This window comes from Leucopleurus acutus (assembly GCF_964270905.1).
Source record: "Leucopleurus acutus genome assembly, chromosome: 3".
In the NCBI taxonomy this organism is placed as follows: domain Eukaryota; kingdom Metazoa; phylum Chordata; class Mammalia; order Artiodactyla; family Delphinidae; genus Leucopleurus; species Leucopleurus acutus.
In genome coordinates this window covers 19,885,785-19,913,139 of record NC_139145.1, presented here as the reverse complement: position 1 = coordinate 19,913,139, position 27,355 = coordinate 19,885,785, and the positions used below count along the sequence as shown (strand labels likewise).

The 27,355-nt window shown below is 37.9% G+C and overlaps 1 protein-coding gene across 1 annotated transcript in view; it reads right to left on the bottom strand.

The window, feature by feature from the left end:
- UIMC1 (ubiquitin interaction motif containing 1) overlaps positions 1 to 27,355 on the bottom strand; it is a 138,948-nt gene that overhangs the window by 104,585 nt on the left and 7,008 nt on the right. The window contains exon 2 of the mRNA XM_082836398.1: positions 20,641 to 20,795. Coding sequence (XP_082692524.1) covers positions 20,641 to 20,787 — 147 coding nt within the window. The 5' untranslated portion in view covers positions 20,788 to 20,795. The remainder of the gene's footprint in view (positions 1 to 20,640; positions 20,796 to 27,355) is intronic.

Below are 27,355 nucleotides of genomic sequence, written 5' to 3'. Positions count from 1 at the left end.
ACATATGACAAACTCACGCTAATATCATATTCAATGGTGAAAAACTGAAAGCATTTCCTCTCAGATCAGGGAAGAGACAAGGATGTCCACTCTCGCCACTTTTTATTCAACATAGTTTTGGAAGTCCTAGCCACAGCAAGCAGAGAAGAACAAGAAATAAAAGGGACCAATTTGGAAAAGAGGAAGTAAAATTGTCACTCTTTGCAGGTGACATGATGCTACACATAGCAAATCCTAAAGACACTACCAGAAAACTACTAGAGCTCATCAACGAATTCAGTAAAGTTGCAACATACAAAATTAATACACAGAAATCTGTTGCATTTCTATACACTAACAACAAAAGATCTGAAAGAGAAATTAAGGAAACAATCCCATTTACCATCACATCAAAAAGAATAAAATACCTAGGAATAAACCTACCTAAGGAAGCAAAAGACCTGTACTCTGAAAACTGTAAGATGCTGATGAAAGAAATCAAATAAGACACAAACAGATGGAAAGTTATACCATGTTTTTGGATTGGAAGAATCAATATTGTCAAAATGACCATACTACCCAAGTCAATCTACAGATTCAATGCAATCTCTATCAAACTACCAATGGCACTTTTCACAGAACTAGAACAAAAAACTTTTAAATTTGTATGGAAACACAAAAGACCCAAAGCAATGTTGAGAAAGAAAAACGAAGCTCAAGAAATCAGGGTCCCTGACTTCAGACTATATTACAAAGCTACAGTCATCAAAACAAAACGGTCCTAGCACAGAAACAGACATATAGATCAATAGAACAGGATAGAAAGCCCAGAAATAAATCCACTCACCTATGGTCAATTTATCTATGACAAAGGAGGCAAGGATATACAATAGAGAAAAGACAGTCTCTTCAATAAGTGGTGCTGGGAAAACTGGACAGCTACATGTAAAAGAATGAAATTAGAACATTCTCTAACACCATACACAAAAATAAACTCAAAATGGAATAAAAACCTAAACATAGGACCAGATACCATAAAACTCCTAGAGTAAAATATAGGCAAGATGCTCTTTAACATAAATTGCAGCAATATCTTTCTGGATCCACCTCCTTGAGTAATGAAAATAAAAATAAACAAATGGAACCTAATTAAACTTAAAAGCTTTTGCACAGCAAACGAAACTGTAAAAAAACGAAAAGACAACCTACAGAAAGGGAGAAAATATTTGCAAACGATGCAACAAGAGATTCATTTCCAAAATATACAAACAGCTCATATAGCTCAATATCAAAAAAACAAACAACCCAATCAAAAAATGAGCAGAAAACCTAAATAGACATTTCTCCAAAGAAGACATACAGAAGGCCAAAAGGCAGATGAAAAGATGGTCAACATCACTAATTATTAGAGAAGTGCAAATCAAAAGTACAATGAGGGGGACTTCCCTGGTGGCGCAGTGGTTGAGAGTCCGCCTGCCGATGCAGGGGACACGGGTTCATGCCCTGGTCCGGGAAGATCCCACATGCCGCGGAGCAGCTGGGCCCACGAGCCATGGTCACTAAGCCTGCGCGTCCAGAGCCTGTGCTCCGCAACGGGAGAGGCCACAACAGTGAGAGGCCCGCGTACCGCAAAAATATAAAAAGTAAAAAATAAATAAAAAGTACAGTGAGGGGACTTCCCTGGTGGTCCAGTGGTTAAGAATCTGTCTTGCAATGCAGGAGATCCAGGTTCGATCCCTGGTCAGGGAAACAAGATCCCACATGCTGCGGAGCAACTTAAGCCCACACACTGCAACTACTACTGAGCCCAGTGCTCTACAGCCGACATGTCACAACCAGAGAGCCCTTGTGTCACAACACCTGAGCCTGCGTGCTCTGGAGCCTGTGCGCCACAACTAGAGAGAAGCCTGTGTGCTGCAAAGAAAGATCTTGCATGCCACAACGAAGATCCCGCGTGCCACAATAAGGCCCAATGCAGCCAAATAAATCAAAAAAAAAAAAAAAAAGAAAATGAGGTATCAACTCACACCGGTCAAAATGGCCATCATCAAAAAGTCTACAAATAAATGCTAGAAAGTGTGTAGAGAAAAAGGAAGCCTCCTACAATGCTGGTGAGAATGTAAATTGGTACAGCCACTATGGAAAAGTTTGGAGCTTCCTTAAGAAACTAAAAATAGAGCTACCATACGATCCTGCAATCCCACTCCTAGACATATACCCAGAGAAAACCCTAATTTCTAAAAGATTCATGCACCAAAATGTTCACTGCAGCACTATTTACAATAGCCAAGACATGAAAGCAAACTAAATGTCCATCGACAGATGAATGGATAAAGAGATGTGGTATACACACACACACACACACACACACACACACACACACACACACACACACACACACACACACACACACTGGAATATTACTCAGCCATAAAAAAGAATGAAATAATGCCATTTTCAGCAACATGGATGGACCTAGAGATTATCATACTAAGTGAAATAAGCCAGACAAAGACAAATATCATATGACATTGCTTATATGTGCAATCTAAAACAAAAAAAACAAAAAAAAAACCAGACACAAGTGAACTTATTTCCAAAACAGAAAGAGGCTGACAAACACAGAAAACAAATTTACGGTTCCAAAAGGGAAAGGGGGGTGGAGGAGGGATAAATTAGGAGCCTGGGATTAACATATACACAATACTATGCATAAAATATATAACCAACAAGGACCTACTGTATAGCACAGGGGACTATTCTACATATTTTGTAAAAACCTATAACTGAATTGCTGTGCTATACACCTGAAACTTACACAATACTATAAATCAACTATACTTCAGTTAAAAAATTTTTTTAAGAAAAGAAAGAAGTTGAAAGAATATTCAAGTGAATAGTTAGTATAACCATGAGACCTAGGTTAGGTAAGAAGGAAAGTGAGGACATGACAGGATGATGGACAATGAGAAGGTGATAGCTTGGAATTAGACATCCTAGTGGGACTGAAGGATTATTGGAGTTAGGGTATTAGAAGGAGTGAGTTGGAAAAGATAGGTGGTGGTGATGTTGGAAGTGGCATGATTATTATTGACAGGCTCAATCAGGGTTCCTCACTGGAACCACAGAACACAGAAAATGAATCGAATGTTTTCCTTACTTCTCCCGAGGATGGTACATAACTGGTTGGTACTATTCTAGATGCGGAGGACAGAGGTTAATGCATTACATACAATGGATGCCTGAGGACATTAGGCTTACTTCTCTCTCAGAAATCCCACTTGAGGGGCTTCCCTGGTGGCGCAGTGGTTGAGAGTCCGCCTGCTGATGCAGGGGACGTGGGTTCGTGCCCCGGTCTGGGAGGATCCCACATGCTGTGGAGCGGCTGGGCCCGTGGGCCGTGGCCGCTGGGCCTGCGCGTCCGGAGCCTGTGCTCCGCAACGGGAGAGGCCACAGCAGTGAGAGGACCGCGTACCGCAAAAAAAAAAAAAAATTAAAAAAAAAAAAATTAAAAAAAAAAAGAAATCCCACTTGAGAAAGGCTGAGATGGTATGATCCATGGGAGCTGATAGCAAAAAGGTAAAGGAAGTGAGAGGACAGATACTGAATGAATCATAGCTTAGGTTGAACTACAGAAACTGCAACTTTCATATTCTTCAGTCTAATATGTACATATTAAAATCACCAAGAATGATGGCAAGACTGGCAAAAAGAAAGACAGCAAGTGATATGTTAAAAGTTTCAACGAATAGCCAGGAAAAGGAGTGGGGTGGGTGACCAGGAGGATAGTAGATGACTTCTTCAAGGTGGAGCAGCAGGCGTAGCAGAATGGTCTGTGCTTCAAACCAGGTTTTCCAGTAGTCTGGAAGCAACAACGAAGAGTAAGAGGATATTTACCCCACCTCCAGGTCAGTGGTATTGTGTTGTAAGGAAGAAGAAACAGCCAGTACCTGAAAAGGTACAAGGAGAAGCAGTATGCTCAGAGGACAGCCATCTTTCAGTTCGAGCAAGAAGATGAAGGGAAATTCCACAGAGAGGGTTAAGAATGTCGATTTTTTTGATCACTGACCCTAATTCCAGAGGGCAGAGCCATTTTGAGTGCAGGAGAGGGAGACTGAGTCATATTAGAAAAGTGCCCCCAGATGACGGATTAGAGTCGTGGGATGAGAATCTAGGTGATGAGAGAAGCTATGGGAAGCCTGAATTTCTTGGGGGTGTCCAAGGTAAGCAGATTTAAGGCAAGACAGGATTAGTCCAGGTTATCTTCTTTTTTTCTTTTAAACTTTTTTTTAAATGAGATTGATTGACTGATTGAAGTAATTTTATTTTATTTATTTATTTTTGGCTGCGTTGGGTCTTCGTTGCTGCGCTCAGGCTTTCTCTAGTTGTGCCGAGCAGGGCTACTCTTTGCTGCGGTGCGCAGGCTTCTCACTGCGGTGGCTTCTCTTGTTGTGGAACACAGGCTCTAGTTGTGCAGGCTTCAGTAGTTGTGGCGCCGGGGTGCAGTAGTTGTGGCACACGGGCTTAGTTGCTCCGTGGCATGTGGGATCTTCCCAGACCAGGGCTCGAACCCGTGTCCCGTACACTGGCAGGTGGATTCTTAACCACTGTACCACCAGGGAAGTCCCCAGTCCTGGTTATCTCTTAAAGGAGCAGTACTAGCCAATGCCATGACAGAAATGTTCTATATCAGCAGGATCAAACTCGGTAGCGACTAGTGCCTACTGAGCACTTGAAATGTGACTCATATGACATTCACAAAAATGAAAAGAGTATCAGTGAACTGTGGGACTATTTCAAGTGACCTAATACACAGGTAACTACAGTCCTTGTACAGGGCAAGGAACAAAAACACATGTGAAGAAATAATGACTGAGAACATTCCAAACTTGATGAAAACTATAAATCCACAGATCTAATAAGTTCTAAAACCCACAGGTACAATAAGCATCTTTTTAAAAGAGCATAGTGCAACTTCCCTGGTGGTCCAGTGGTTAAGAATCTGCCCTCCAATGCAGGGGACACAGGTTCAATCCCCGGTCAGGAAACTAAGATCCCACATGCTGTGGGGCAACTAAGCCCACAAGCCACAACTACAGAGCCCCCACACTCTGGAGCCTGCACGCAATGAAAGATCCCACATGCTGCAACTAAGACACAGCCAAAAATAAATAAATAAATATTAAAATTAAAAAAGAGTGAAGGGCTTCCCTGGTGGCACAATGGTTGAGAGTCCGCCTGCCGATGCAGGGGACACGGGTCCGTGCCTCGGTCCGGGAAGATCCCACATGCCGCGGAGTGGCTGCACCCGTGAGCCATGGCAGCTGAGCCTGCGCGTCCGGAGCCTGTGCTCCACAATGGGAGAGGCCACAACGGTGAGAGGCCCACGTACATCAAAAAAAAAAAAAAAGAGTGAAAAGGCAAGTCACTCTGACAGAGTTGTCATACCTCACAGAATTTCTAGTCAGAATATGTATAAAAGAATACAAAAATAAATAAATAAATAAACACATCATAATCAACTGTTAAAAACCGGTGTGAGGGCTTCCCTGGTAGCGCAGTGGTTGAGAGTCCACCTGCCAATGCAGGGGACATGGGTTCATGCGCCGGTCCGGGAAGATCCCACATGCCGTGGAGCGGCTGGGCCCATGAGCCATGGCCACTGAGCCTGTGCGTCCGGAGCCTGTGCTCCGCAACGGGAGAGGCCACAACAGTGAGAGGCCTGCGTACAGCAAAAAAAAAGCGGTGTGATAGGGACTTTCCTGGTAGTAAGACTCCCCACTTCCACTCCAGAGGGCATGGGTTCGATCTCTGGAACCACATGGAGCAGCCAAAAAAAAAAAAGATGAAAAAAAAACAAACACAAAAAACAGTGATAAAGGAAAAATCTTAAAGCCAGAGGAAAAAAATGAACACACAGAAAAAACAAAGATTATACCAGATTTCCTGGAAACAATATAAGCAAGAAGACAGGGGAGCAAAATCTTTTAAAATACTGAAAGAAGAAAGTTAACTTACTAAAATTCTTTAACCTACCAGCAAAATCTTTCAAAAATGAAGGCTGAGACTCAGACACAGAAAACAAATTTATGGTTACAAAAGGGGAAAGGGGGCTGGGGAGAGGGATAAATTAGAAGGTTGAGATTAACATATACACACTACTATATACAAAATAGATAACCAACAAGGACCTACTATATAGCACAGAGCACTATATTTTGTAATAAACTACAAGGGAAAAGAATCTGAAAAGGAATATATAGAGAATATATATATATATAACTGAATATATATAACTGACTCACTCTGCTGTACCCCTGAAACTAACATGATATTGTAAATCAAGTATACTTCAATAAAAATAAATAAATAAAAATTTAAAGGTTAAAAAAAAAAAAATGAAGGCTACTAAATGTAATATGATATCCTGGATTAGATCCTAGAACAGAAACAGGTTAGTAGTGGAAAATCTGGTGAATCTGAATGAAGTCTAGAGTTTAGTTAATGCAATAGTGTTAATGTCTCAGTTCTGAAAAATGCACCATGGTTATAATGTTAAAAAGATGTTAACATTAGAAGAAAGTGAGTGAATGGTATAAAGAAACCTGTGTACTATCTTTCCAACATTTTAACAAATCTAAATTATTCCAAACTAAAAACTTTATTGGAAAAAAAAGACAAAACAGAGACTTTTCAGATATACTAACACTGAAACAATTAATTGCCAGCAGACCCACAAACAAAAAACAAAGTCCTTCAGGCAGGACTGGATTGTGGGCCTCCCTCCGTTTAATTCATATGTTCAATACCTAATGTGATGGTATTTAGAGTTGCCTCCTTTGGGAGGTAATTATGATTAGATGAAGTCATTAAAGTGGGATCCTCATGATGGAATTAATGCCCTTATAAGAGGAAACACCAGAGAGCTTGCTGTCTTTCTCCCAGTACATGCAGAAAAGAAAAGCCATATGAGTACATAGTGAGAAAGTAGCCATCTGAAACTCAAGGAGAGAGTTCTTACCAGACACTGACCCTTCTGGCACTTTGATCTTGGACGTCTCCAGAATTGTTAGGAAGTAAATTTACATGTTTAAGCTACCTAGTCTATGGCATAAGAAAAACATGACACCAGATGTAAATACAGAGTTACACAAAGAAATGAAAAGCACCAAAAATGGAAACTACATGAATAACTACATGACTGTTTCTCTTTATCGTCAAACAATAACTATTTAACAAAATAATAATAATGTATTATGGGGTTTACAATACATGTACAAGTAAAATGCATGACAACAGTAACAAAGTTGGGGAGGGATAATAACAGTAAACTATTGTAAGATGTTTATATTATACACGAAGTGGTATGGCATCACTTGAAGGTAGACTGTGATAGGCTAAATATGCATACTAAAAATAACCACTAAAATAAAAAAGCATTATAACCAGCAAGTCAAAAATGGAGATAAAATGGGATCATAGGGAGGGGGAGAGAGAGAGAGAGAGAGAGAGAGAGAGAGAGAGAGAGAGAGATTATAAAAAATACTTGATTGACAAAAAGTAGGCAGAGTACCTAAACAGACACACCAGTCAAAATGGCCATCATCAAAAAGTCTACAAACAATAAATGCCGGAGAGAGTGTAGAGAAAAGGGAACCCTCCTACACTGTCGGTGGGAATGTAAATTGGTGCAGCCACTATGGAGCACAGCATGGAGGTTCCCCAAAAAACTAAAAGTAGAGTTGCCATATGATCCAGCAATCCCACTCCTGGGCATATATCCAGACAAAACTATAATTTGAAAAGATACATGCACCCCAATGTTCATAGCAGCACTATTTACAACAGCCAAGACATGAGGGCAACCTAAATACCCATCGACAGATGAATGGTTAAAGAAGTTGTGGTATATATGTATACAATGAAATATTACTCAGCCATAAAAAAAAAGAAATAATGCCATTTACAGCTACATGGATGGACCTAGAGATTATCATACTAAGTGAAGTAAGTCAGAAAGAAAAAGGGATTTCACTGGTGGTCCAGTGGTTAAGAATACGCCTTCCAATGCACGGGACGCAGGTTCAATTGCTGGTCAGGGAACTAAGATCCCACATGCCGCGGGGCAACTAAGCCCGTGTGCCACAACTAGACAGCCCGCATGCCATACCACAACTAAGACCCAACGCAGCCAAAAATAAATAAATATTTTAAAAAAAAAGAATCTGGGGTTTCCCTGGTGGCAGTGGTTGAGAGTCTGCCTGCCGATGCAGGGGACACGGCTTCGTGCCCAGGTCCAGGAAGATCCCACATGCCGTGGAGCAGCTAGGCCCCGTGAGCCACGGCCGCTGAGCCTGCGCATCCGGAGCCTGTGCTCCGCAACAGGAGAGGCCGCAACAGTGAGAGGCCTGCGTACCACAAAAAAATAAAAATAAAAAATCTGCCTTCCAATACAGGGGATGCGAGTTACATCCTTGGTCAGGGAACTAAGATCCCACATGCGGCAGGGCAACTAAGCCTGCATGCCACAACCACTGAGCATGTGAGCCACAACTAGAAAGCCCGTGTTCTGCAACTACAGAGCCCACGCACTCTGCAGCCCCCGCGCTGCAACTACTGAGCCCACATGCCACAACTAGAGAGAAGCCTGCACGCCACAATGAAAGATCCTGCATGCCACAACGAAGACCCCGAGTGCTGCAACTAAGACCTGACACAGCCAAGAATAAAATAAATATTAAAAAAAAAGAGGGAAGACAAATACCATATGATATCACTTATATGTGTCATCTCACATATGACACAAATGAAGTTACCTACAAAACAGAAACAGACTTGTGGTTGCCAGGGTGGGGGATAGAGGAGAGTTGGATTGGAGTTTGGGACTAGCAGATGCAAACTATTATATATAGAATGGATAAACAACAAGATCCTATTGTATAGGACAGGGAACTATACTGAGTATCCTGTAATAAACCATAATAGAAAAGAATATTAGAAAGAATACATATGTATATAAATGAATCACTTTGCTATACACCAGAAACTAACACAACACTGTATATCAACTATACTTCAATAAAAAAATAAAATAAATAAACAGACTCACAGACATAGAAAACAAACTTATGGTTATCAAAGGGAAAAAGGGTAGGGAGAGATAAATTAGGAGCTGGGGGTTAACAGTTACACACTATTATATATAAAACAGATAAACAACAAGGTCCTACTGTACAGCACAGGGAACTATATTCAGTATCTTGTAATACCTATAATGGAAAAGAATCTGAGAAAGAATATATATACATATCTGAATCACTTTGCTGTACACCAGAAACTAATACAACATTGTAAACCAGCTACACTTCAATAAAAAATTAAAAAAAAAAAAACTTGAGTGATCCAAAAATGGTGCCACCCAAAATCAAAAAAGGACATAAAGATGGCACAAATTAAAAACAAACATCAAGACAATATATTCAAATCTAACTATATCAATAATCACATAAAACTTGAAAGGTCTAAATACCCAAATTAAAGACAGAGACTGTCAGAATGGTAATAAAGACTCAACTATATGTGCTGCCTACAAGAAATTCACAATTCTTTTACATTTAAATGAGATCCTTAAATTAAATTTAAATGTAATTTAAAAGAAAACTTTTAATTACATTTAAATGTAAAGATACAAAAAGATTCAAAATAAGAGGATGAAAACAAAAATACTACAGTAAAACAAGTCAAAAGAAAGCTTGATGGCCACAGCATAATGGAAGTAACAACAAAGGAAATAACAACAATAACAACAATGGAAATAACAACAAAGTGCACTCATGAGCTGCACTTAGAAAAAGTCACCCAGTGAAGAGACAGAGAAACCTATGAAGGATTCTACACTAGATAACGAGGTTGACACACCTATAATATAAGGAACATTTGAGAAGTTTATAATGGTTTAAAATAGTTTTCTTTCAAAACGTTGGGACTGTTGAAAGTTTTAAATTTTACAGGCATAGGTTTTGATGTTTAAAACTTATTTTAAGGGAGAAAAATCCCTTGACTTTGCTTAAACATTAAAAGTAATTAAATTGTTAATTGGACTTGTGCAGTATTAACAGCTACGTCATACAGTAAATGTGGGGAAAATCCATTTAGAAAATGATAAATTGTTTTTCCAGAATTACCGTTGTGGCATATTTTCAATTAGTTAATGTGTAATTCATAGTAGCAAAAGTTACATTTTTAAAACTACTTGTATAAACATTTTTCCCAAATACTATGGTTCTTGTGCATGGTTTTTTTTTAATATTTATTTTATTCATTTGGTTGCACTGGGTCTTGGTTGCAGCTCACCAGCTCCTTAGTTGCAGCACATGTGCTCCTTAATTGCAGCCAGTGGGCTCCTTAGTTGCAGCTCGCCTCTCCTTAGTTGTGGCATGCAAACTCTTAGTTGCAGCATGCATGTGGGATCTAGTTCCCTGATCAGGGATCGAGCCCGGGCCCCCTGAACTGGGAGCATGGAGTCTTAACCAGTGTGGCACCAGGGAAGTCACTGTGCATAGCTTTTAAGAATCTTGGATTTAGAGACTGTCTTTTCACAAATTATAGGTTTTACAGAAATTGAAGAATTTTGACAGATAAAATGTTGCTTCTATATAAGTAATGATTCTCTACCTTTTATCAAAAGTTCATCTTAGGGCTTCCCTGGTGGCGCAGTGGTTGAGAGTCTGCCTGCCGATGCAGGGGACACGGGTTCGTGCCTCAGTCTGAGAGGATCCCACATGCCGTGGAGCGGCTGGGCCCGTGAGCCATGGCCGCTGAGCCTGCACGTCCAGAGCCTGTGCTCCCCAACGGAAGAGGCCACAACAGTGAGAGGCCTGCGTACCGCAAAAAAAAAGTTCATCTTAATCTCCTACATTGTGTTACATTATACGGCTTCTCTGTAACAATGTGTAGTTTGTATGACTTTTTGTATCACAACCAGATAACCAACTAAAGTTGAAGTGACAATCCTACAAAATACAAAAGTCTTATTTCTGAAGACAATTTCAATTGGGGGAATTCTGTTAAATCACATGACTTTCATGCACTGGGCAAAATGGACTATAGGAATGAATCTGGCTTTAGGGTTATTAACCTTCTTGAAGTCAACCATCTAAGATCCTATATAAGCACTAATGGACAAAATTCAAAACTAAATGATAAAAGTTTATTTTTGAGAAATGTCTCAAGTTTTGAAGGTTTTTTTTTTAAGGAACACTCATTAAGGAAGTCACTGAAGTAGTATTTTTTAAACTGGAAAAAATCAATCCATGATGCCTGTAAAGTAAATCTAGGTAAATACCATATAAAGAAACTAAGCTAGTTGAAAACATGGCTATATTAGAAGGGAATTTTATTCTCATTCCTATATTATATATGTGACAGAATTGCAAAGAATGGAAATATTTATTTCTTCTAGGCAGCAGAAAAAGTAAGAGTGACTCGTATTTAATAGTCTGTAATATTAACATATATGGACTATATATCAGGATGAAGCAGTGTTAACACAAGATAGCATTTCTAAAATATTATTTTGAACATTAGGTCATTTGGTAATTTTCTATAGTTAAAAGATACTTCTCATGTTTTGAAACTAAATAAATGTGGGGAAATGGCTTAATTATAATTTTAGGCCCGCAGTTTGTAAGTTCCAGAAAAAGGGTATTTGCATGTGACAGGCACTGTATGCTTTAACCTCATGGATAACTATTTTTATCTACAGGTGAAAAGTTTTAATTATTTTAATAACTAGATATTTTGCTTTTCAGAGGTCTTAAAATGGAAGTAGACCCATTGTTTTGAGGGAATTCCATTACTTTATACAAAAACCAGTCATTCTACGTTTGGTCCTTAATAAAATTTTAATTTGGACAGATTTATTCCAGCTAAGCCATAAATGTTAACATGTAAACTTGTTTTTATTAAAGAATTGTCCTATGGGGACTTTCCTGGCAGTCCAGTGGTTAAGACCCATGCTTTGACTGCAAGGGGCATGGGTTCGATCCCTGGTCAGGGAACTAAGATCCTGCATGCTGCATGGCACGGTCAAAAAAAAAAAAATTCCCCTATCAATAAAAAGAAGGGAACTCCCCAGCAGTCCAGTGGTTAGGACTCCACACTTCCACTGCTGAGGACACAGATTCAATCCCTGATCGGGGAAGCAAAATCTCGCAAGTCACACAGCGCAGCCAAAAAAAAGAAAACTGGAGTAGCTATATTACTGTCATAAGAAGTAAATATCAGAACAAAGATTATCACCAGTGATTAAAAAAAGGTTATTTCATAACAATAACAGGCTCAATCAAGAGAGAAAAATCCTAAATGTTCACACACCTAATAACAAAACTTCAAAATACATGAAACAAAAATTGACAGAACTGAAAAGAGAAATAGGCAAATCCACAATTATAGTCAAAGGCTATAATACTTCCCTCAAAATATTTGTTGAATATTTGGAGAAAAACAATAAGGATACAGTAAATTTGACAACATTATCAACCAACTTGACCAGATTGACATTTATAGAAAACATCACCCAAAATACACATTCTTCTCAAGTACACACAGAATATTTACCAAGATAAATCATATTCTAGGTCATAAAACAAGTTTCAATTTAAAAAGGATTCAAATGTACAAAGTACACATGACCAATGTAATTAAATCAGAAATAACTAACAGAAAAACCTAGAAAAATTTCCAAGTATTTAAAAACTAAATGTTGTACCTCTAAATAACCTATGAATCAAAGAAGAAATCAAAGGGAAATTAGAAAGTATTTTGAATTAAATGAAAACACAACATGCAAAGAATTTGTGGGATGCTTTAGTAGTTCTTAAGCGAAAATTACACCATTAAACACCTATATTAGAAAAGAAGGTCTCTTGCTCAGCTTGACCTTAGCTTCCATTTAAGAAAGTAGAATCAAAAGAGACAACGAAACTAAGCAGAAGAGGGACTTCCCTGGTGGTTCAGTGGGCAAGACTCTGCACTCCCAATGCAGGGGGCCCGGGTTTGATCCCTGGTCGGGGAACTAGATCCCACATGCGTGCTGCAACTAAGAGTCCGCATGTCGTAACTAAGAAGTCTGCGTGCTGCAACTAAGACCCAGTGCAGCCAAAATAAACAAATATGTTTATAAATAAATAATAAAAAATAAAATAAGCACAAGAAAGGAAATAAAGATCAAAGTAGAAATCAATTAAACTGAAAACAGAAAAATTAAACAGAAAATCAGTGAATGCAAAAGTGATAAACCAGGCCAATCAAGATGAAGAAGAGCTGTATCAGGAATAAGAGAGATGTTATCACCATACATTCTACAGATTTCAAAAGGTATAACAACGAAATATTATAAACAACTATTTATAACAAGAAATTCAACAATGTAGTTGAAATGGACAAATTCCTTGAAATATACAATCAAAGCTTACTCAAGAAAAGAGATAACTTTAATACCATTATATGTATTAACGAAGTTGAAATTGTAGTTAAAATCCTTTCCACAAACAAAACTTCAAGCCCAGATGATTTTACTGGCAAATTCTATCAAACATTTAAGTTAGAAATAATATAAACTCTTCTAAAAAACTGAAGAGGATACATTTCCTAACTCATTCTATAAAGCCAAAATTACCCTGACATCAAAACCAGATAAAGACATTATAAGAAAACTACAAACCAATAACCCTCATGAAGATACGTGCAAAAATCCTAAATGAAATTTTAGCAAATCAAATCCAACATCAGGAGCAAGGGAAGTTTATCCCAAGAATGCTGGATTGATTTAATATTCAAAGATCAATGTAATTCACCACTCTGCCAGACTGAAAAAGAAAAATCATAACTTCATGTCATACACTAAGAAAAAACATTTGAAAAACAAACACTGTATGCTAACACATATATATGGAATATAAAAAAATGGTTCTGAAGAACGCAGGGGCAGGACAGGAATAAAGACGCAGACGTAGAGAATGGACTTGAGGACACAGAGAGGGGGAAAGGTAAGCTTGGATGAAGTGAGAGAGTGCCATGGACATATATACAGTACCAAATGTAAAATAGATACCTAGTGGGAAGCAGCAGCACAGCACAGGGAGATCAGCTTGGTGCTTTGTGACCACCTAGAGGGGTGGGATAGGGAGGGTGGGAGGGAATGCAAGAGGGAGGGGATATGGGGATATATGTATATGTATAGCTGATTCACTCTGTTATAAGGCAGAAACTAACACACCATTGTAAAGCAATTATACTCCAATAAAGATGTTAAAAAAGAAAAAAGAAAAAACATTTGACAAAATCCAATACCCATTCCTGATCAAAACTCTCAGATGGTTTTACTTTTAGAGCACATAGTTATGCCTAAGCTCTCTTTCATAAAGGGTTGAACAGATACTAACAACAAAACAAATGCTACGAGATTCAAAAAACTATTCTCTAAAAGATGGAGAAAAAAATGGCAGACAGGAATTTATCTTTCCATTTCCAGGAAAGCTAAAACTTATCTAACTGAAATACTTCAAATTTACAACTGAGAATCCTGAAAATGGGGAAGTGAAGATTGAAGAAGACAAGAATAAATACAGGTGGACCCTGAACAACGAGAGGGTTATGGGTACCGACCCTCCGCAGAGTCAAAAATTTGTGTATAACTTACAGGCGGCACCCTATATATACACGGATCCTCCAAATCTGCAAATCCTCCATAACTGCGGTTCTGCATCTGCAGGTTCAACCAACCACAGATCATGTAATACAGTAATATTTACTATTGAAAAAAATCCATGTATAAGTGGACTCATGCAGTTCAAACCTGGGTTGTTCAAGGATCAACTGTAGATCCAATTCATTGGATCTAACTGGCCCCATGGATTGTTTTGGGACCAACAGAATCCAACTGGGTACTGATCCTTATGTGCATCTTTCTTCAGGCAGTGAGGCAGGTGATCCAACTGATATCAAAGAAGTGATTTCATGATACAGCACGCTTTTTGTACTCTCTTATATAAATGTGTTTCTTACAATATGTCTACCAGCTTATATCATACAACAGAAACTTTTAATAAACAGTTACTATGTACTGCAGACTTATTATGTGTCAGGTACTTTAAATACATCACCTCATTTAATTCCTCTCAAAATTCCTGTGAGGACTTCCCAGGTGGCACAGTGGTTAAGAATCCGCCTGCCAATGCAGGGGACATGGGTTCGATCCCTGGGCTGGAAGATCCCACATGCCACGGAGCAACTAAGCCCATACACCACAACTACTGAGCCTGTGCTCTAGAGCCCACGAGCCACAACTACTGAGCCCACGTGCCACAACTACCAAAGCCCACGCACCTAGAGCCCGTACTCCACAACAAGAGAAGCCACCGCAATGAGAGGCCTGCACACCGCAACGAAGAGTAGCCCCCGCTTGCCACAACTAGAGAAAGCCCATGTGAAGCAATGAAGACCCAACACAGCCAAAAATAAAATAAATTTATTAAAAAAAAAAAAAGATACATGCACCCCTATGTTCATAGCAGCACTGTTCACAATAGCCAAGACATGGAAACAACCTAAATGTCCATCAACAGATGAGTGGAGAAAGGAAATGTGATACATATATACAATGGAATGCTACTCAGCCATAAAAAGGAACGAAATAATGCCATTTGCAGCAACATGGATGCAACTAAAGATTATCATACTGAGTGAAGTAAGTCAGAAAGAGAAAGACAAATACCATATGATATCACTTACATGTGGAATCTAAAATACAACATGAACCTATCTATGAAACAGAAACAAAATCACGGACATAGAGAACAGATTGGTGGTTGCCAAAGGGGGAGTGGGTTGGGGGAGGGATGGAGTGGGAGGTTGGGGTTAGCAGCTGTAAACTTTTATATATAGAGTGGATAAACAACAAGTTCCCACTGTATAGCACTATATAGAGAACTATATCTGGTATCCTATGATAAACCACAATGGAAAAGAATATTTTTAAAAAAGAATGTATATATACATAAATATACAAAAAACTGAATCACTTTTCTATACAGCAGTAATTAACACAACATTTTAAATCAATTATACTTCAATTTAAAAAAGAAAGGGAGGGACGGAGGGAGGAAGGAAGGAAGGAAGAAAAAAGTAAGACATTTCCTGGCTTCTTCTGCACCAGAGAACTAGAATGTTTTCTTGAAGAAATATTGAAATAAATAAAACAGCAGCAAATAAGCTTAATACAGGTATTTTTTTGATAATGTCTACTAATATAGGCCAAGCACTATTGTTAGGTATTTAAGATACAAAATTCTTAACCTCTAGGAAATCATGGTCTAGTGTTAAAGGCAGTAAAACACAGCGGCAGTTTCAAATCAGTGTGACAATCAATACTACAGAAATATAGGTTCTATGAAAGCATAAGAGATGGCCAACTGACCCCAATCTTGGAAGATCTGCAAGGACCCGCCCCCCCCCCGCCCGCCAAAGAAACTGACATCTAAGCTGAAGAATAAATTAAAGTTACTGCTGTCAGTAGTGCAAAGAGCAGAAGAAATATCAAGTAATTCATTTAATTTTAAACTCACAGCCCAAAAGAATGACTGTACCAACTACTTTTTTACACTGTAAAACAAAGTCTTTTTTAAAAATGCACAAAAATACCAAGATACTAAAAGAACATAAAGTAATATTAAAAATTAGTTGGTGCGGGCTTCCCTGGTGACGCAGTGGTTGAGAGTCCGCCTGCCAATGCAGGGGACACACGTTCGTGCCCCAGTCTGGGAGAATCCCACAAAAAAAAAAAAAAAAGAAAAGAAAAATTAGTTGGTAGACCAGTTTTATGAACAAATCCTAGTAAACCTTAAAGAACAGAAAATTCCTCTACTATTTAAACTGGTAGAACATTAAAATAATGAAAAGCTTCCTCTATTTTATACCATAAACCTAATCCTAAAATCTGATGAAAACAATACCAAAAAAAGACAATTACATAAAACAAACGCCACTAGGAATACAGATGCAAACTCATAAATGATATACTGAGAAAGAAAATTCAATATTATGTTAATGTAATATATCATGACCAAGTAAGATTTACTCCAGAAATGCGAAGATGTTCCAAAATTTAAAACTGTATTAATATATAATACTGATAACAGGAGAAAAACTGTATCATCATCTTGCTAAATAATGAAATTTGATTAAATATTTGATTAAACATACATTTCTAAAAATACTAATAGTAAATAAGCAGTTAAAGAATATTTCTGAAACATAATAAAGAACAGAAATATGAAACATACAGCAAAACATCAGAATACTTCCACAATTAAATTCAAGATCAAGATAAAGATGTACTCTATCACTGACATCAATCAACATTATTGTGGAGTCTACAGTCAATGCAATAAAACAAGCAAAAAAGTTAATTGTAAACACTAGAAAGGAAAAGAGAAAAATTATCATTATTAGCAGATATAAGTGCCTATCTAAAAAACATAAGATAATCAACTGAATATTTATTTCAAAAATATGTTATAGATCAATGGAACAAAATAGAAAATCCAAAAACTAACCTATTTACAGACAAGATTTTAATTTACAATAAAGGTGAAATTTCAAATCTTTGGAGAAAGGATAGATTGCTGAAAAACATTGGTAGAAGTGCCTAACCACTGAGACTCAGTTTTTCAATATAAATGTACACTGTTTAGAGACACATGTAAATGTGGTAGCAATGTAAAGAAAAGAATGGAAAAGATAAATATAGTAGTTACCTCTGGATGTGTGGAAAGAGATGCATTTGGGGAGGGTCCACACTAAGTCAAGAGGGCTTCAAATATGGTGAATACATGTGTTCAGATTCTTTTTTTTAAACTATGCATTTACATATTATGCACTCTCCTGTACATACAATATATTTGACAATTTTTAAAAATTTAATGAGATAAATCTGTATGTGCTGTTATAGAAAGATCTACAAGTAATATTAAGTGAAAAAGCAAAACATTATGTGTCACATGATTCGTTTCCTGTAAAAGTTTTTATTGATGGTATTATGGATAAAGATTTTTTTTTCTGGAAGAATACAGAAGAAACTGTTACCTTTCATTAAATGTACACTGACTCAGATGTACATCCTCATTGTACACCTTTCTACACTGTTTTATTTTCAAACACTTTTGAACTGTTTTTATTCTGTTTTGATTTTTTAACAGGTATGTATATAACTTTTTTTTTTTTTTTTGCGGTACACGGGCCTCTCACTGTTGTGGCCTCTCCCGTCGCGGAGCACAGGCTCTGGACGCGCAGGCTCAGCGGCCATGGCTCACGGGCCCAGGCGTTCCGCGGCATGTGGGATCTTCCCGGGCCGGGGCATGAACCCGTGTCCCCTGCATCGGCAGGCGGACTCCCAACCACTGCGCCACCAGGGAAGCCCTAACTTTTTAATATAAATGTACATGTATAACTATTTTACTCTTGTCAATATTAAGTTTAGTTATCCAAATAGTAGCATCAATGGATTGTTCTCTTCTTTATCTTATATACTTTAAAAAAGAACTATTTAGACAAAATCCTAATTAAAAATCAGACTACAAGAAAGTTCCCCCCCAGAAAAACAAATATCCAACAGAAATATGAAAAACTGTTCCATCTTGCTTATTATTAAAAACATACTTCTGATTATCAAGTTGGGAAAAATAAAAAATGTCATAAGTCTTTGCAGGGAACAAGGAAATTAACACACTACTGATAAGAATATAAATGAGACTATTCAGACTGTAAAGGTTCTGACAGAGTATACCATATTAAAATTCTAAACTGATTTTGTAGGGATTATGGAGTCAAGGATTTCTAAGCAAGCAAGTACAAAGATCTAAAATTTAAATTCTTAGAAAAAAGCTGGAGTAAGCTAAGTGAAATTTAGAGAGAAAAAACTGAAGGCAGAGAAGCAAGTTAAGCGTCTGCTATAAGAACTCAAATAACAAGTGATCAAGAAAATAAATGAAAAATGGAACAGGAAGGACAGATGTGAGTGTCATTTAAGAGGTTAAACGCTAAAGGATGTGGGACTCCCCTGGTGGTCCAGTGGTAAAGAATCCGCCTCCCAATGCAGGGGATGCGGGTTCAATCCCTGGTCGGGGAACTAAGATTCCACATGCCACGGGGCAACTACTGAGCCCGCACACCTCAACTACAGAACTGTGTGCCTCAAACTACAAAGCCCACGTGCTCTGGAGCCCGAAAGCCGCAACTACAAAGACCAACACGCTCTGGAGCCCATGCACCACAATCAGAGAGAGAAAACCCTCGCACCACAACGAAGATCCCACATGCCGCAACAAAGACCCGACACAGCCAAAAATAAAAATAAATTTAAAAAAAAAAGAGAAATCATATTAAAAAAGCTAAAGGATATGGTGAATCATTTGTGGTGAATGATTAGGTATAAAACATGAGATAGATGAAAGAGTTAGAGATAATTCTGAGCTTTATAACTTGAGGTAAATGAGTGGTTCTACCATCAAATGAGATAGAAGATAAAGAAGAGCGAGAGGTAAACTTAGAGGAAAAAACTATGACTTACTTCACTGGCTTACTGGATGTGACCTATAGACAGGTACAAATCTCCAATTAACAAACGGAAATAGGGAACAAAGGAAAGATGTTAAGATCTATTACAGCACTGTCCAACAAAGCTTTCTACAATGAAGGAAATGTTCTATACCTGCGCTAACACAGCAGGTACTAAAGGTGACTAGTGCAAGAAAGGAACTGATTTTTCCTTGTATTTAATTTTAATTAATTTAAATTTAAATAGCTACAGGTGGCTAGTTGCTACCACATTGGACAGAGTATATCTAGAGACTTAAAAGGCATTTCCATTGTCTTTCTCTCACTTTCCAAACATATGAAAATTAAGATTCACATCTAACTTATTCAAATAGTTTTAAAATACCACCTTCAGTTAATATAAAACCGAGGAACTATGATCCATACTCAGCCAAACAGTATGATTTCTTTCTTTTAAGTAATTTTTTTTTTTTCGGTACGCGGGCCTCTCACTGTTGTGGCCTCTCCCTTTGTGGAGCACAGGCTCCGGACACACAGGCCCAGCGGCCATGGCTCATGGGCCCAGCCGCTCCATGGCATGTGGGATCTTCCCAGACCGGGGCACAAACCCGTGTCCCCTGCATCGGCAGGCAGACTCTCAACCACTGTGCCACCAGGGAAGCCCTTAAGTAATTCTTAATTCCATTTACAAATCAAAATGAAGCTAAGTAAAAACTGCATGGTCAGGACTTCCCTGACGGTCCAGTGGTTAAAACTTCACCTTCCAATGCAGGGGGTGCGGGTTTGATCCCTGGTCGGGGAGCTAAGACCCCATATGCCTCCCGGCCAAGACACCAAAACATAAAACAGAAGAAATATTGTAACAAATTCAATAAAGACTTAAAAATGGTCCACAACAAAAAAAAAACCTTAAAAAAATTTTTTTAATTAAAAAAAAAAAATCAAAAAACTTCATGGTGTCATTAAGGTATAGTCTCACAAAACAAACCAGTCACAGATAAGGAGGCCTAGTCTGAGACCTAGTGCTCTACTCTTCATAATACTGACCTCTCCATCACTATCAGATATCACAATGAATGCATCCTCAAGTCTACGCTTCTTCTTCACATTGACAGGACTGGTAGTTTCTATATCTTTCCTCTCCAGGTTCTGAGCTTCAGAGACTTCTTTAACTTTTTTCTTTCTCCGTGGCATCCTTTGGTCTGAAATACAAGGAAAAATAATTTAAAGTATAAGTTTTTTAGATGCTATTTGTAATTTGGTCATGTAAAAAAATAAGATATGCATCTAACAGAAGTAAAACTGGATTTCTGAACTCTTCTACTACTCATTAAGATTTGTATTTTTTCTATAAAGGAAAAAATACATATATAAATATATAAACCTCATCTCTTCAGCGATATTTCAATAGGAAAAATACAATAATTTATCCTAGTTCCTTAAACATTAACTTAAATAATTGGTCCTCTTGACTATATATTATTATTTATTTAAAAGTTTTTTTTTAATACCAATGCCTCAACCCAATAAAGGACATCTTCAAAATACCCACTGCTAATATCATACTTAAAGGTGAAAGACTAAATGCTTTCCTCTTAGGACAGGAACAAGACAAGAATGTCTGCTTTCATCATTTCTATTGAACATTATACTGGAGGCTCTAGACAGGTCAATTAAGCAAGAAGAAGAAATAAAAGACATCCAAATAGGAAAGGAAGAAGTAAAACTACTGCCTTTTGTAGATGGCATGATCTTGTATTCAAAAAATAAGAACTAAGAAATCCACTAAAAAATTGTTATAATTAATGAAAAAGTTCAGCAAGATTGCTGGATACAAGGTAAATATACAAAAATCAATTATACTGTTATCTACTAGCAATAAATAATACAAAAATGAAAATTTTAAATTCCATTCTTAATAGCATCAAAAGTAATAAAACTCTTAAATAATAATAAAATTCTTAACAAAATTTAACAAAAGTGCAACACCTGCAACTGAAAACTTTAAAATATTGTTGAAAGATATAAAAGATCTAAGTAAATGCAAAGACATCCCATGTTCATGAACTGGAAGACTTGACATTGTTAAGACAACAATATTCCCCAAATTGCTCTACAGATACAACATAATCCCTAATACAATTCCTATTGGCTTTTTTGTAGACATAGACAAGTTGATCCTAAAATTCATATGGAAAAACAGAGGTCCCAGAATAGCCAAAATAATCTTGAAAAAAAGGAACAAAGCTGAAGGACTCACACATCTCAATTTCAAAACTTACTACAAAGCTACATCATCAAGACCGTGTGGCACTGGCACAAGAACAGAAATAAAGATAAATGGAATAGAAGAACTATTCATTATGTGACAGTCAGGAAAACACCCACACGTTTGCTATCAGTTGCTTTCGACAAAGGTACCAAGATAGTTCAATGGGCAAAGTATAAGTCTCTTCAACAAATGGTACTGGGACAACCAGATATCCAAATGCAAAAGAATGAAACTGGACCTCTATCTCACATAATAAAGAACTGCACGAAATAAATGGATCAAAGACCAGAATGAAAGAGCAAAACCTATAAAATTCTTAAGCAAAACATATGCATAAAGCTTTGTCATCTTGGACAGGCAATAGTTTGTTAAATATGACATAAAAAGCATAAACAACAATGGGACTTCCCTGGTGGCGCAGTGGTTAAGAATCCACCTGCCAATGCATGGGACATGGGTTCAAGCCCTGGTCCGGGAAGATCCCACATGCCACACAGCAACTAAGCCCATGCACCACAACTACTGAGCCTGCACTCTAGAGCCCGTGATCCCCAACTACTGAGTGCACATGCAACAACTACTGAAGCCTGCATGCCTAGAGCCCATGCTCTGCAAAAGAGAAGCCATCGCAGTGAAGCACACGCACCGCAATGAAGAGCAGCCCCCACTTGCCGCAACTAGAGAAAGCCTGTGTGCAGCAACAAAGACCCAACGCAGCCAAAAATAAATAAATAAAATAAACATATGTATTTTTTTAAAAAAGCATAAGCAACAAAAGAAAGAACAGATAAACTGGGCTTCATCTTATTAAAAACCTTTGTGCTCCAAACCATAATATTAAGAAAAGTTTAAAAAAATAATAAAGAATGGGAAAAATATTTGCAAAGCATCTATATAATAAAGGAACTGTATACAGAATATATAAAGAACTCTTGCAACTCAACAGTAAAAGGGCAAATAAACCAACTATAAAATGGGCAAAGAATATGAACACACATTTCTCCAAAGAAGATATATAAATGACCAGTAAGCACATGAAAAGGTGTTCAACACAATTAGTCATCAGGCAAATGCAAAGCCACTAATGATTGCTATAAAAAAATAATAGAAAACAACAAGTGCTGACGAGGATATGGAGAAATTGGAATCCTAGTATATTGTTGATGGGAATGTAAAATGGTTCAGTCACTGTGGGGGAAAAAAGAAGGAATGAAGTATTAATACAGGCTACAACATGAATAAACCTTGAAAACATGTTTAGTCAAAGAAGGCAGTCACAAAATATCACATTTTATATGAAACATCCAGAAGAGCAAATCTATAAACATAGAAAGTAGATTAGTGGTTGTCAAGGACAGGGGGATTGGAAGAGTTGAAGAGTAACCACTAAGGGGCAGAGAGATTTCTTTTTTGAGGTAATAAAATGTTTTAAAATTCTATACTTTTCAACTGCATATTTTTAATTGAAAATATAATTGATGTACAATATTATGTTATTTTCAGGTATATTAGATAGTGATCTGACATTTGCATACATTATGAAATGATCACCATAATAAGTCTAGTAACTCATCTGCACCCATACAAAACTATTAAAATATTACTGACCATATTCCTTATGCTATTACATCCTCATGGCTTATTTATCTTTTAACTAGAGATTTATACCTCAATCCCTTTCATCAATTTTGCCCCATCTCCAATCCCCCTCCCCTTTGGCAACCGCCAGTTTATTCTCTGTATCTATGAGTCTGTTTTGTTTTGTTTTTTAGATTCCACATATAAGTGAGATCACACATCTGTACTTGTCTTTTTCTGTCAGACTTATTTCACTTAGCATAATACCCTCTAGATCTACCTATGCTGTTCCAAATGGCAAAATTTCATTTTCTTATGGCTCAGTAATATTTCACTGTGTGTGTGTGTGTGTGTGTGTGTGTGTGTATGACTTCTTCTTTATCCACTAACATATCAATAGACATTTAGGTTGCTTCCATATCTTGGTTACTGTAAATAATGCTGCAATTAACACTGGTGTGCATATATCTTTTCAAATTAGTGTTTTTGTTTTCTTCGGGTAAATACTCAGAAGTGAAATTGCTGGATTATATGGCAGTTCAGTTTTTTAATTTCAGTTGTATAGTTTAAGTGGGTGGATTATATGGTAAGTGAATCATATCTCAAAGTTGTGGGGGATTTTTATTTTAAGAAAACAGCAAATGTTGTCAAGGATGTGGAGAAATTTTTTATAAATTTATTTATTTATTGGCTGTGTTGGGTCTTTGTTGCTGTGTAAGGTCTTTCTCTAGTTGCAGCAAGCAGGGACTACTCTTCATTGCGTTCCACGGGCTTCTCATTGTGGTGGCTTCTCTTGTTGCAGAGCACCGGCTCTAGGCATGTGGGCTTCAGTAGTTGTGGCACACGGGCTCAGTAGCTGTGGCTCACAGGCTCTAGAGCACAGGCTCAGTAGTTGTGGCACATGGGCTTAGTTGCTCCACGGCATGTGGGATCTTCCTGGACCAGGGCTCGAACTCATGTCCCCTGAGTTGGCAGGCAGATTCTTAACCACTGCACCACCAAGGAAGTCCCAAGGATGCAGAGAAATTAAAACTTTCATCCACTGCTAGTGAGAATATAAAATTCTGCAGCTGCTGTGGAAAATAGCTTGGCAATTCCTCAAAAAGTTAAAATACACTTAGCAATTCTACTCCCAGGTAAACACCCAATAAAATTAAAACGTATTCAAAAAAAAACTTGTACTTAAATGTTCATAACAGCCTTAATTATAATAGCCAAAAAATGTAAATAACCCAAATGATGAATGGATACACAAAATGTGGGACATCCATAAAATGGAATATTGGTCAGCCTTAAAAAGGAATAAAGTACTAATACATGCTACAACATGGATAAACCTTGAAAACATTATGTTAAATGAAAGCAGCCAGACACAAAAGCCCACATATTGTATGATTCTGTCTATATGAAACATCCTGAATAGACAAATCTACAGAGACAGAAAGCAGATTAAGACTGCTAGAAGTTGGAGGAGAGAGAAATATAGACTGACTACTTAATGACTATAGGGTTTCTTTCTGGGGTGATGAAAATGTTTAAAATTAGAAAGTGGTGATAGCTGCACAACATTTTGAAGGTACAAAAAGCTATTAAATTATACACTTTAAAATGACTAAAGTGTTGGATTTTATGTTCTATGAATTCTACCTAAATTAAAAAAAAAAACCTCCCCAGGTGATTTTACATTATAACCAAAGCAGAGACTTAATGACTTAAATAGTCACTGATTTAAAAAGAACCACCTTAGGACTTCCCTGGTGGCGCAGTGGTTAAGAATCCACCTGCCAATGCAGGGGACACGGGTTCGAGCCCTGGTCCGGGAAGACCCACATGCCACAGAGCAACTAAGCCCGTGTGCCACAACTACTGAGCCTGAGTGCCACAACTACTGAAGCCCACAGGCCTAGAGCCCATGCTCCACAACAAGAGAAGCCACCACAATGAGAAGCCCACGCACCACAACTAGAGAAAGCCAGTGCGCAGCAACGAAGACCCAACATGGCCAATAAATAAATAAATAAATAAATAAATTTATTAAAAAAAAAAAAAAGAACAACCTTAGGGACTTCCCTGGTGGCATAGTGGATATGACTTCACGCTCCCAATGCAGGGGACCCAGGTTTGATCCCTGGTCAGGGAACTAGGTCCCACATGCACACTGCAACTAAGAGTTCGCATGCCACAACTAAGGAGCCTGCCTGCCGCAACTAAAACCTAACGCAACCAAATTTTTTTTTTTAAGGCAAAGCAATTTTAAAAAAATAAAATAAAAAGAACAACCTTAACTGTGTTACAAACTGCTCAAATTGTTTAATCATCCAACTACTCCTAAGGGAAATGTTACATCTTATGATCAAAAAAAGTCTGTACAGGGCTTCCCTGGTGGCGCAGTGGTTGGGAGTCCGCCTGCCGATGCAGGGGACGCGGGGATTCGTGCCCCGGTCTGGGAGGATCCCACGTGCCATGGAGCGGCTGGGCCCATAAGCCGTAGCTGCTGAGCCTGCGCATCCGGAGCCTGTGCTCCGCAATGGGAGGGGCTCCAGCAGTGAGAGGCCCACGTACCGCAAAAAAAAAAAAAAAGTCTGTACAATCCTAGTATTAAGGGAGGATAGTAATAAAATGTACACCCAAACACTTCCAATCCAGAGTCATTCACAAAATCATTCCCTATCATAAGAATGGAAGCTAAACACAAATTTCTATTCTTAATGCATATTTTTTAATGACTTAAGTCTTGAAGAAATCACACAGAAAAGAAGAAAATATTAAGCTAATAGGTAAATTTTTTACTGTAGTATAGATGATTTACAATACTGTGTTGGTTCCAGGTGTACAGCAAGGTGATTCGGGTTTTTTTTTTCAGATTATTTTCCCTTACAGGTTATTATAAGATACCAAATACTGTTGTTCCCTGTGTTATACAGTAAATCCTTGCTGCTTATCCATTTTATGTATAGTAGTTTGTATCTGTTAATCCCCTACTCCTAATTTATCCCTCCCCACCCTTCCCTTTCCCCATTGGTAACCGTAAGTTTGTTTTCTATGTCTGTGAGTCTGTTTCTGTTTTATATACAGATTCACTTGTATTATTTTTTAGATTCCACATATAAGTATTATTATATACTTGTCTTTCTGTCTGACTTCACTTAGTATGATAATCTCTAGGGCCATCCATGTTGCTGCAAATGGCATTATTTCATTCATTTTCATGGCTGAGTAATATTCCATTTTACACACACACACACACACACACACACACACACACACACACACACACACACACCCCACATCTCCTTAAACCAATCATCTATTGATGGGCATCTAGGTTGTTTCCATGTCTTGGCTATTGTAAATAGTGCTGTTATGAACATTGGGGTGTCTGTATCTTCTCAAATTAGAGGTTTTGTTTTTCGTTTTATACAGCAGATCAAATTAGAGTTTTTTTCATCTTTTCTGGATATATGCCTAGGAGTAGGATTACTGGATCATATGGTATCTCTACTTTTACTTTTTTAAGGAACTCCATAACTGTTTTCCATAGTGGCTGCATCAATTTACATTCCCACCAACAGTATAAAAGGGTTCCCTTTTCTCCACACTCTCTCCAGCATTTGTTATTTGTAGACTTTTTGATAGTCATTTTGACCAGCGTGAGGAATCACAAGATCTGAGATATGCCTGTATATGAAATTCTAGAAAAGACTAATATAATCAATAGTGGAAAGAAAACAAACAAGTAATTGCCTTAGGGCAGACTGGGGGAGAGAGAGAAATGACTGATAACAGGCACAAGGGTACCTCCTGAGATAAGTGTTCTGTATCTTGATTATGGTGGTGGTGGGCTTCCCTGGTGGCGCAGTGGTTGAGAGTCCGCCTGCCGATGCAGGGAACACGGGTTCGTGCCCCGGTCCC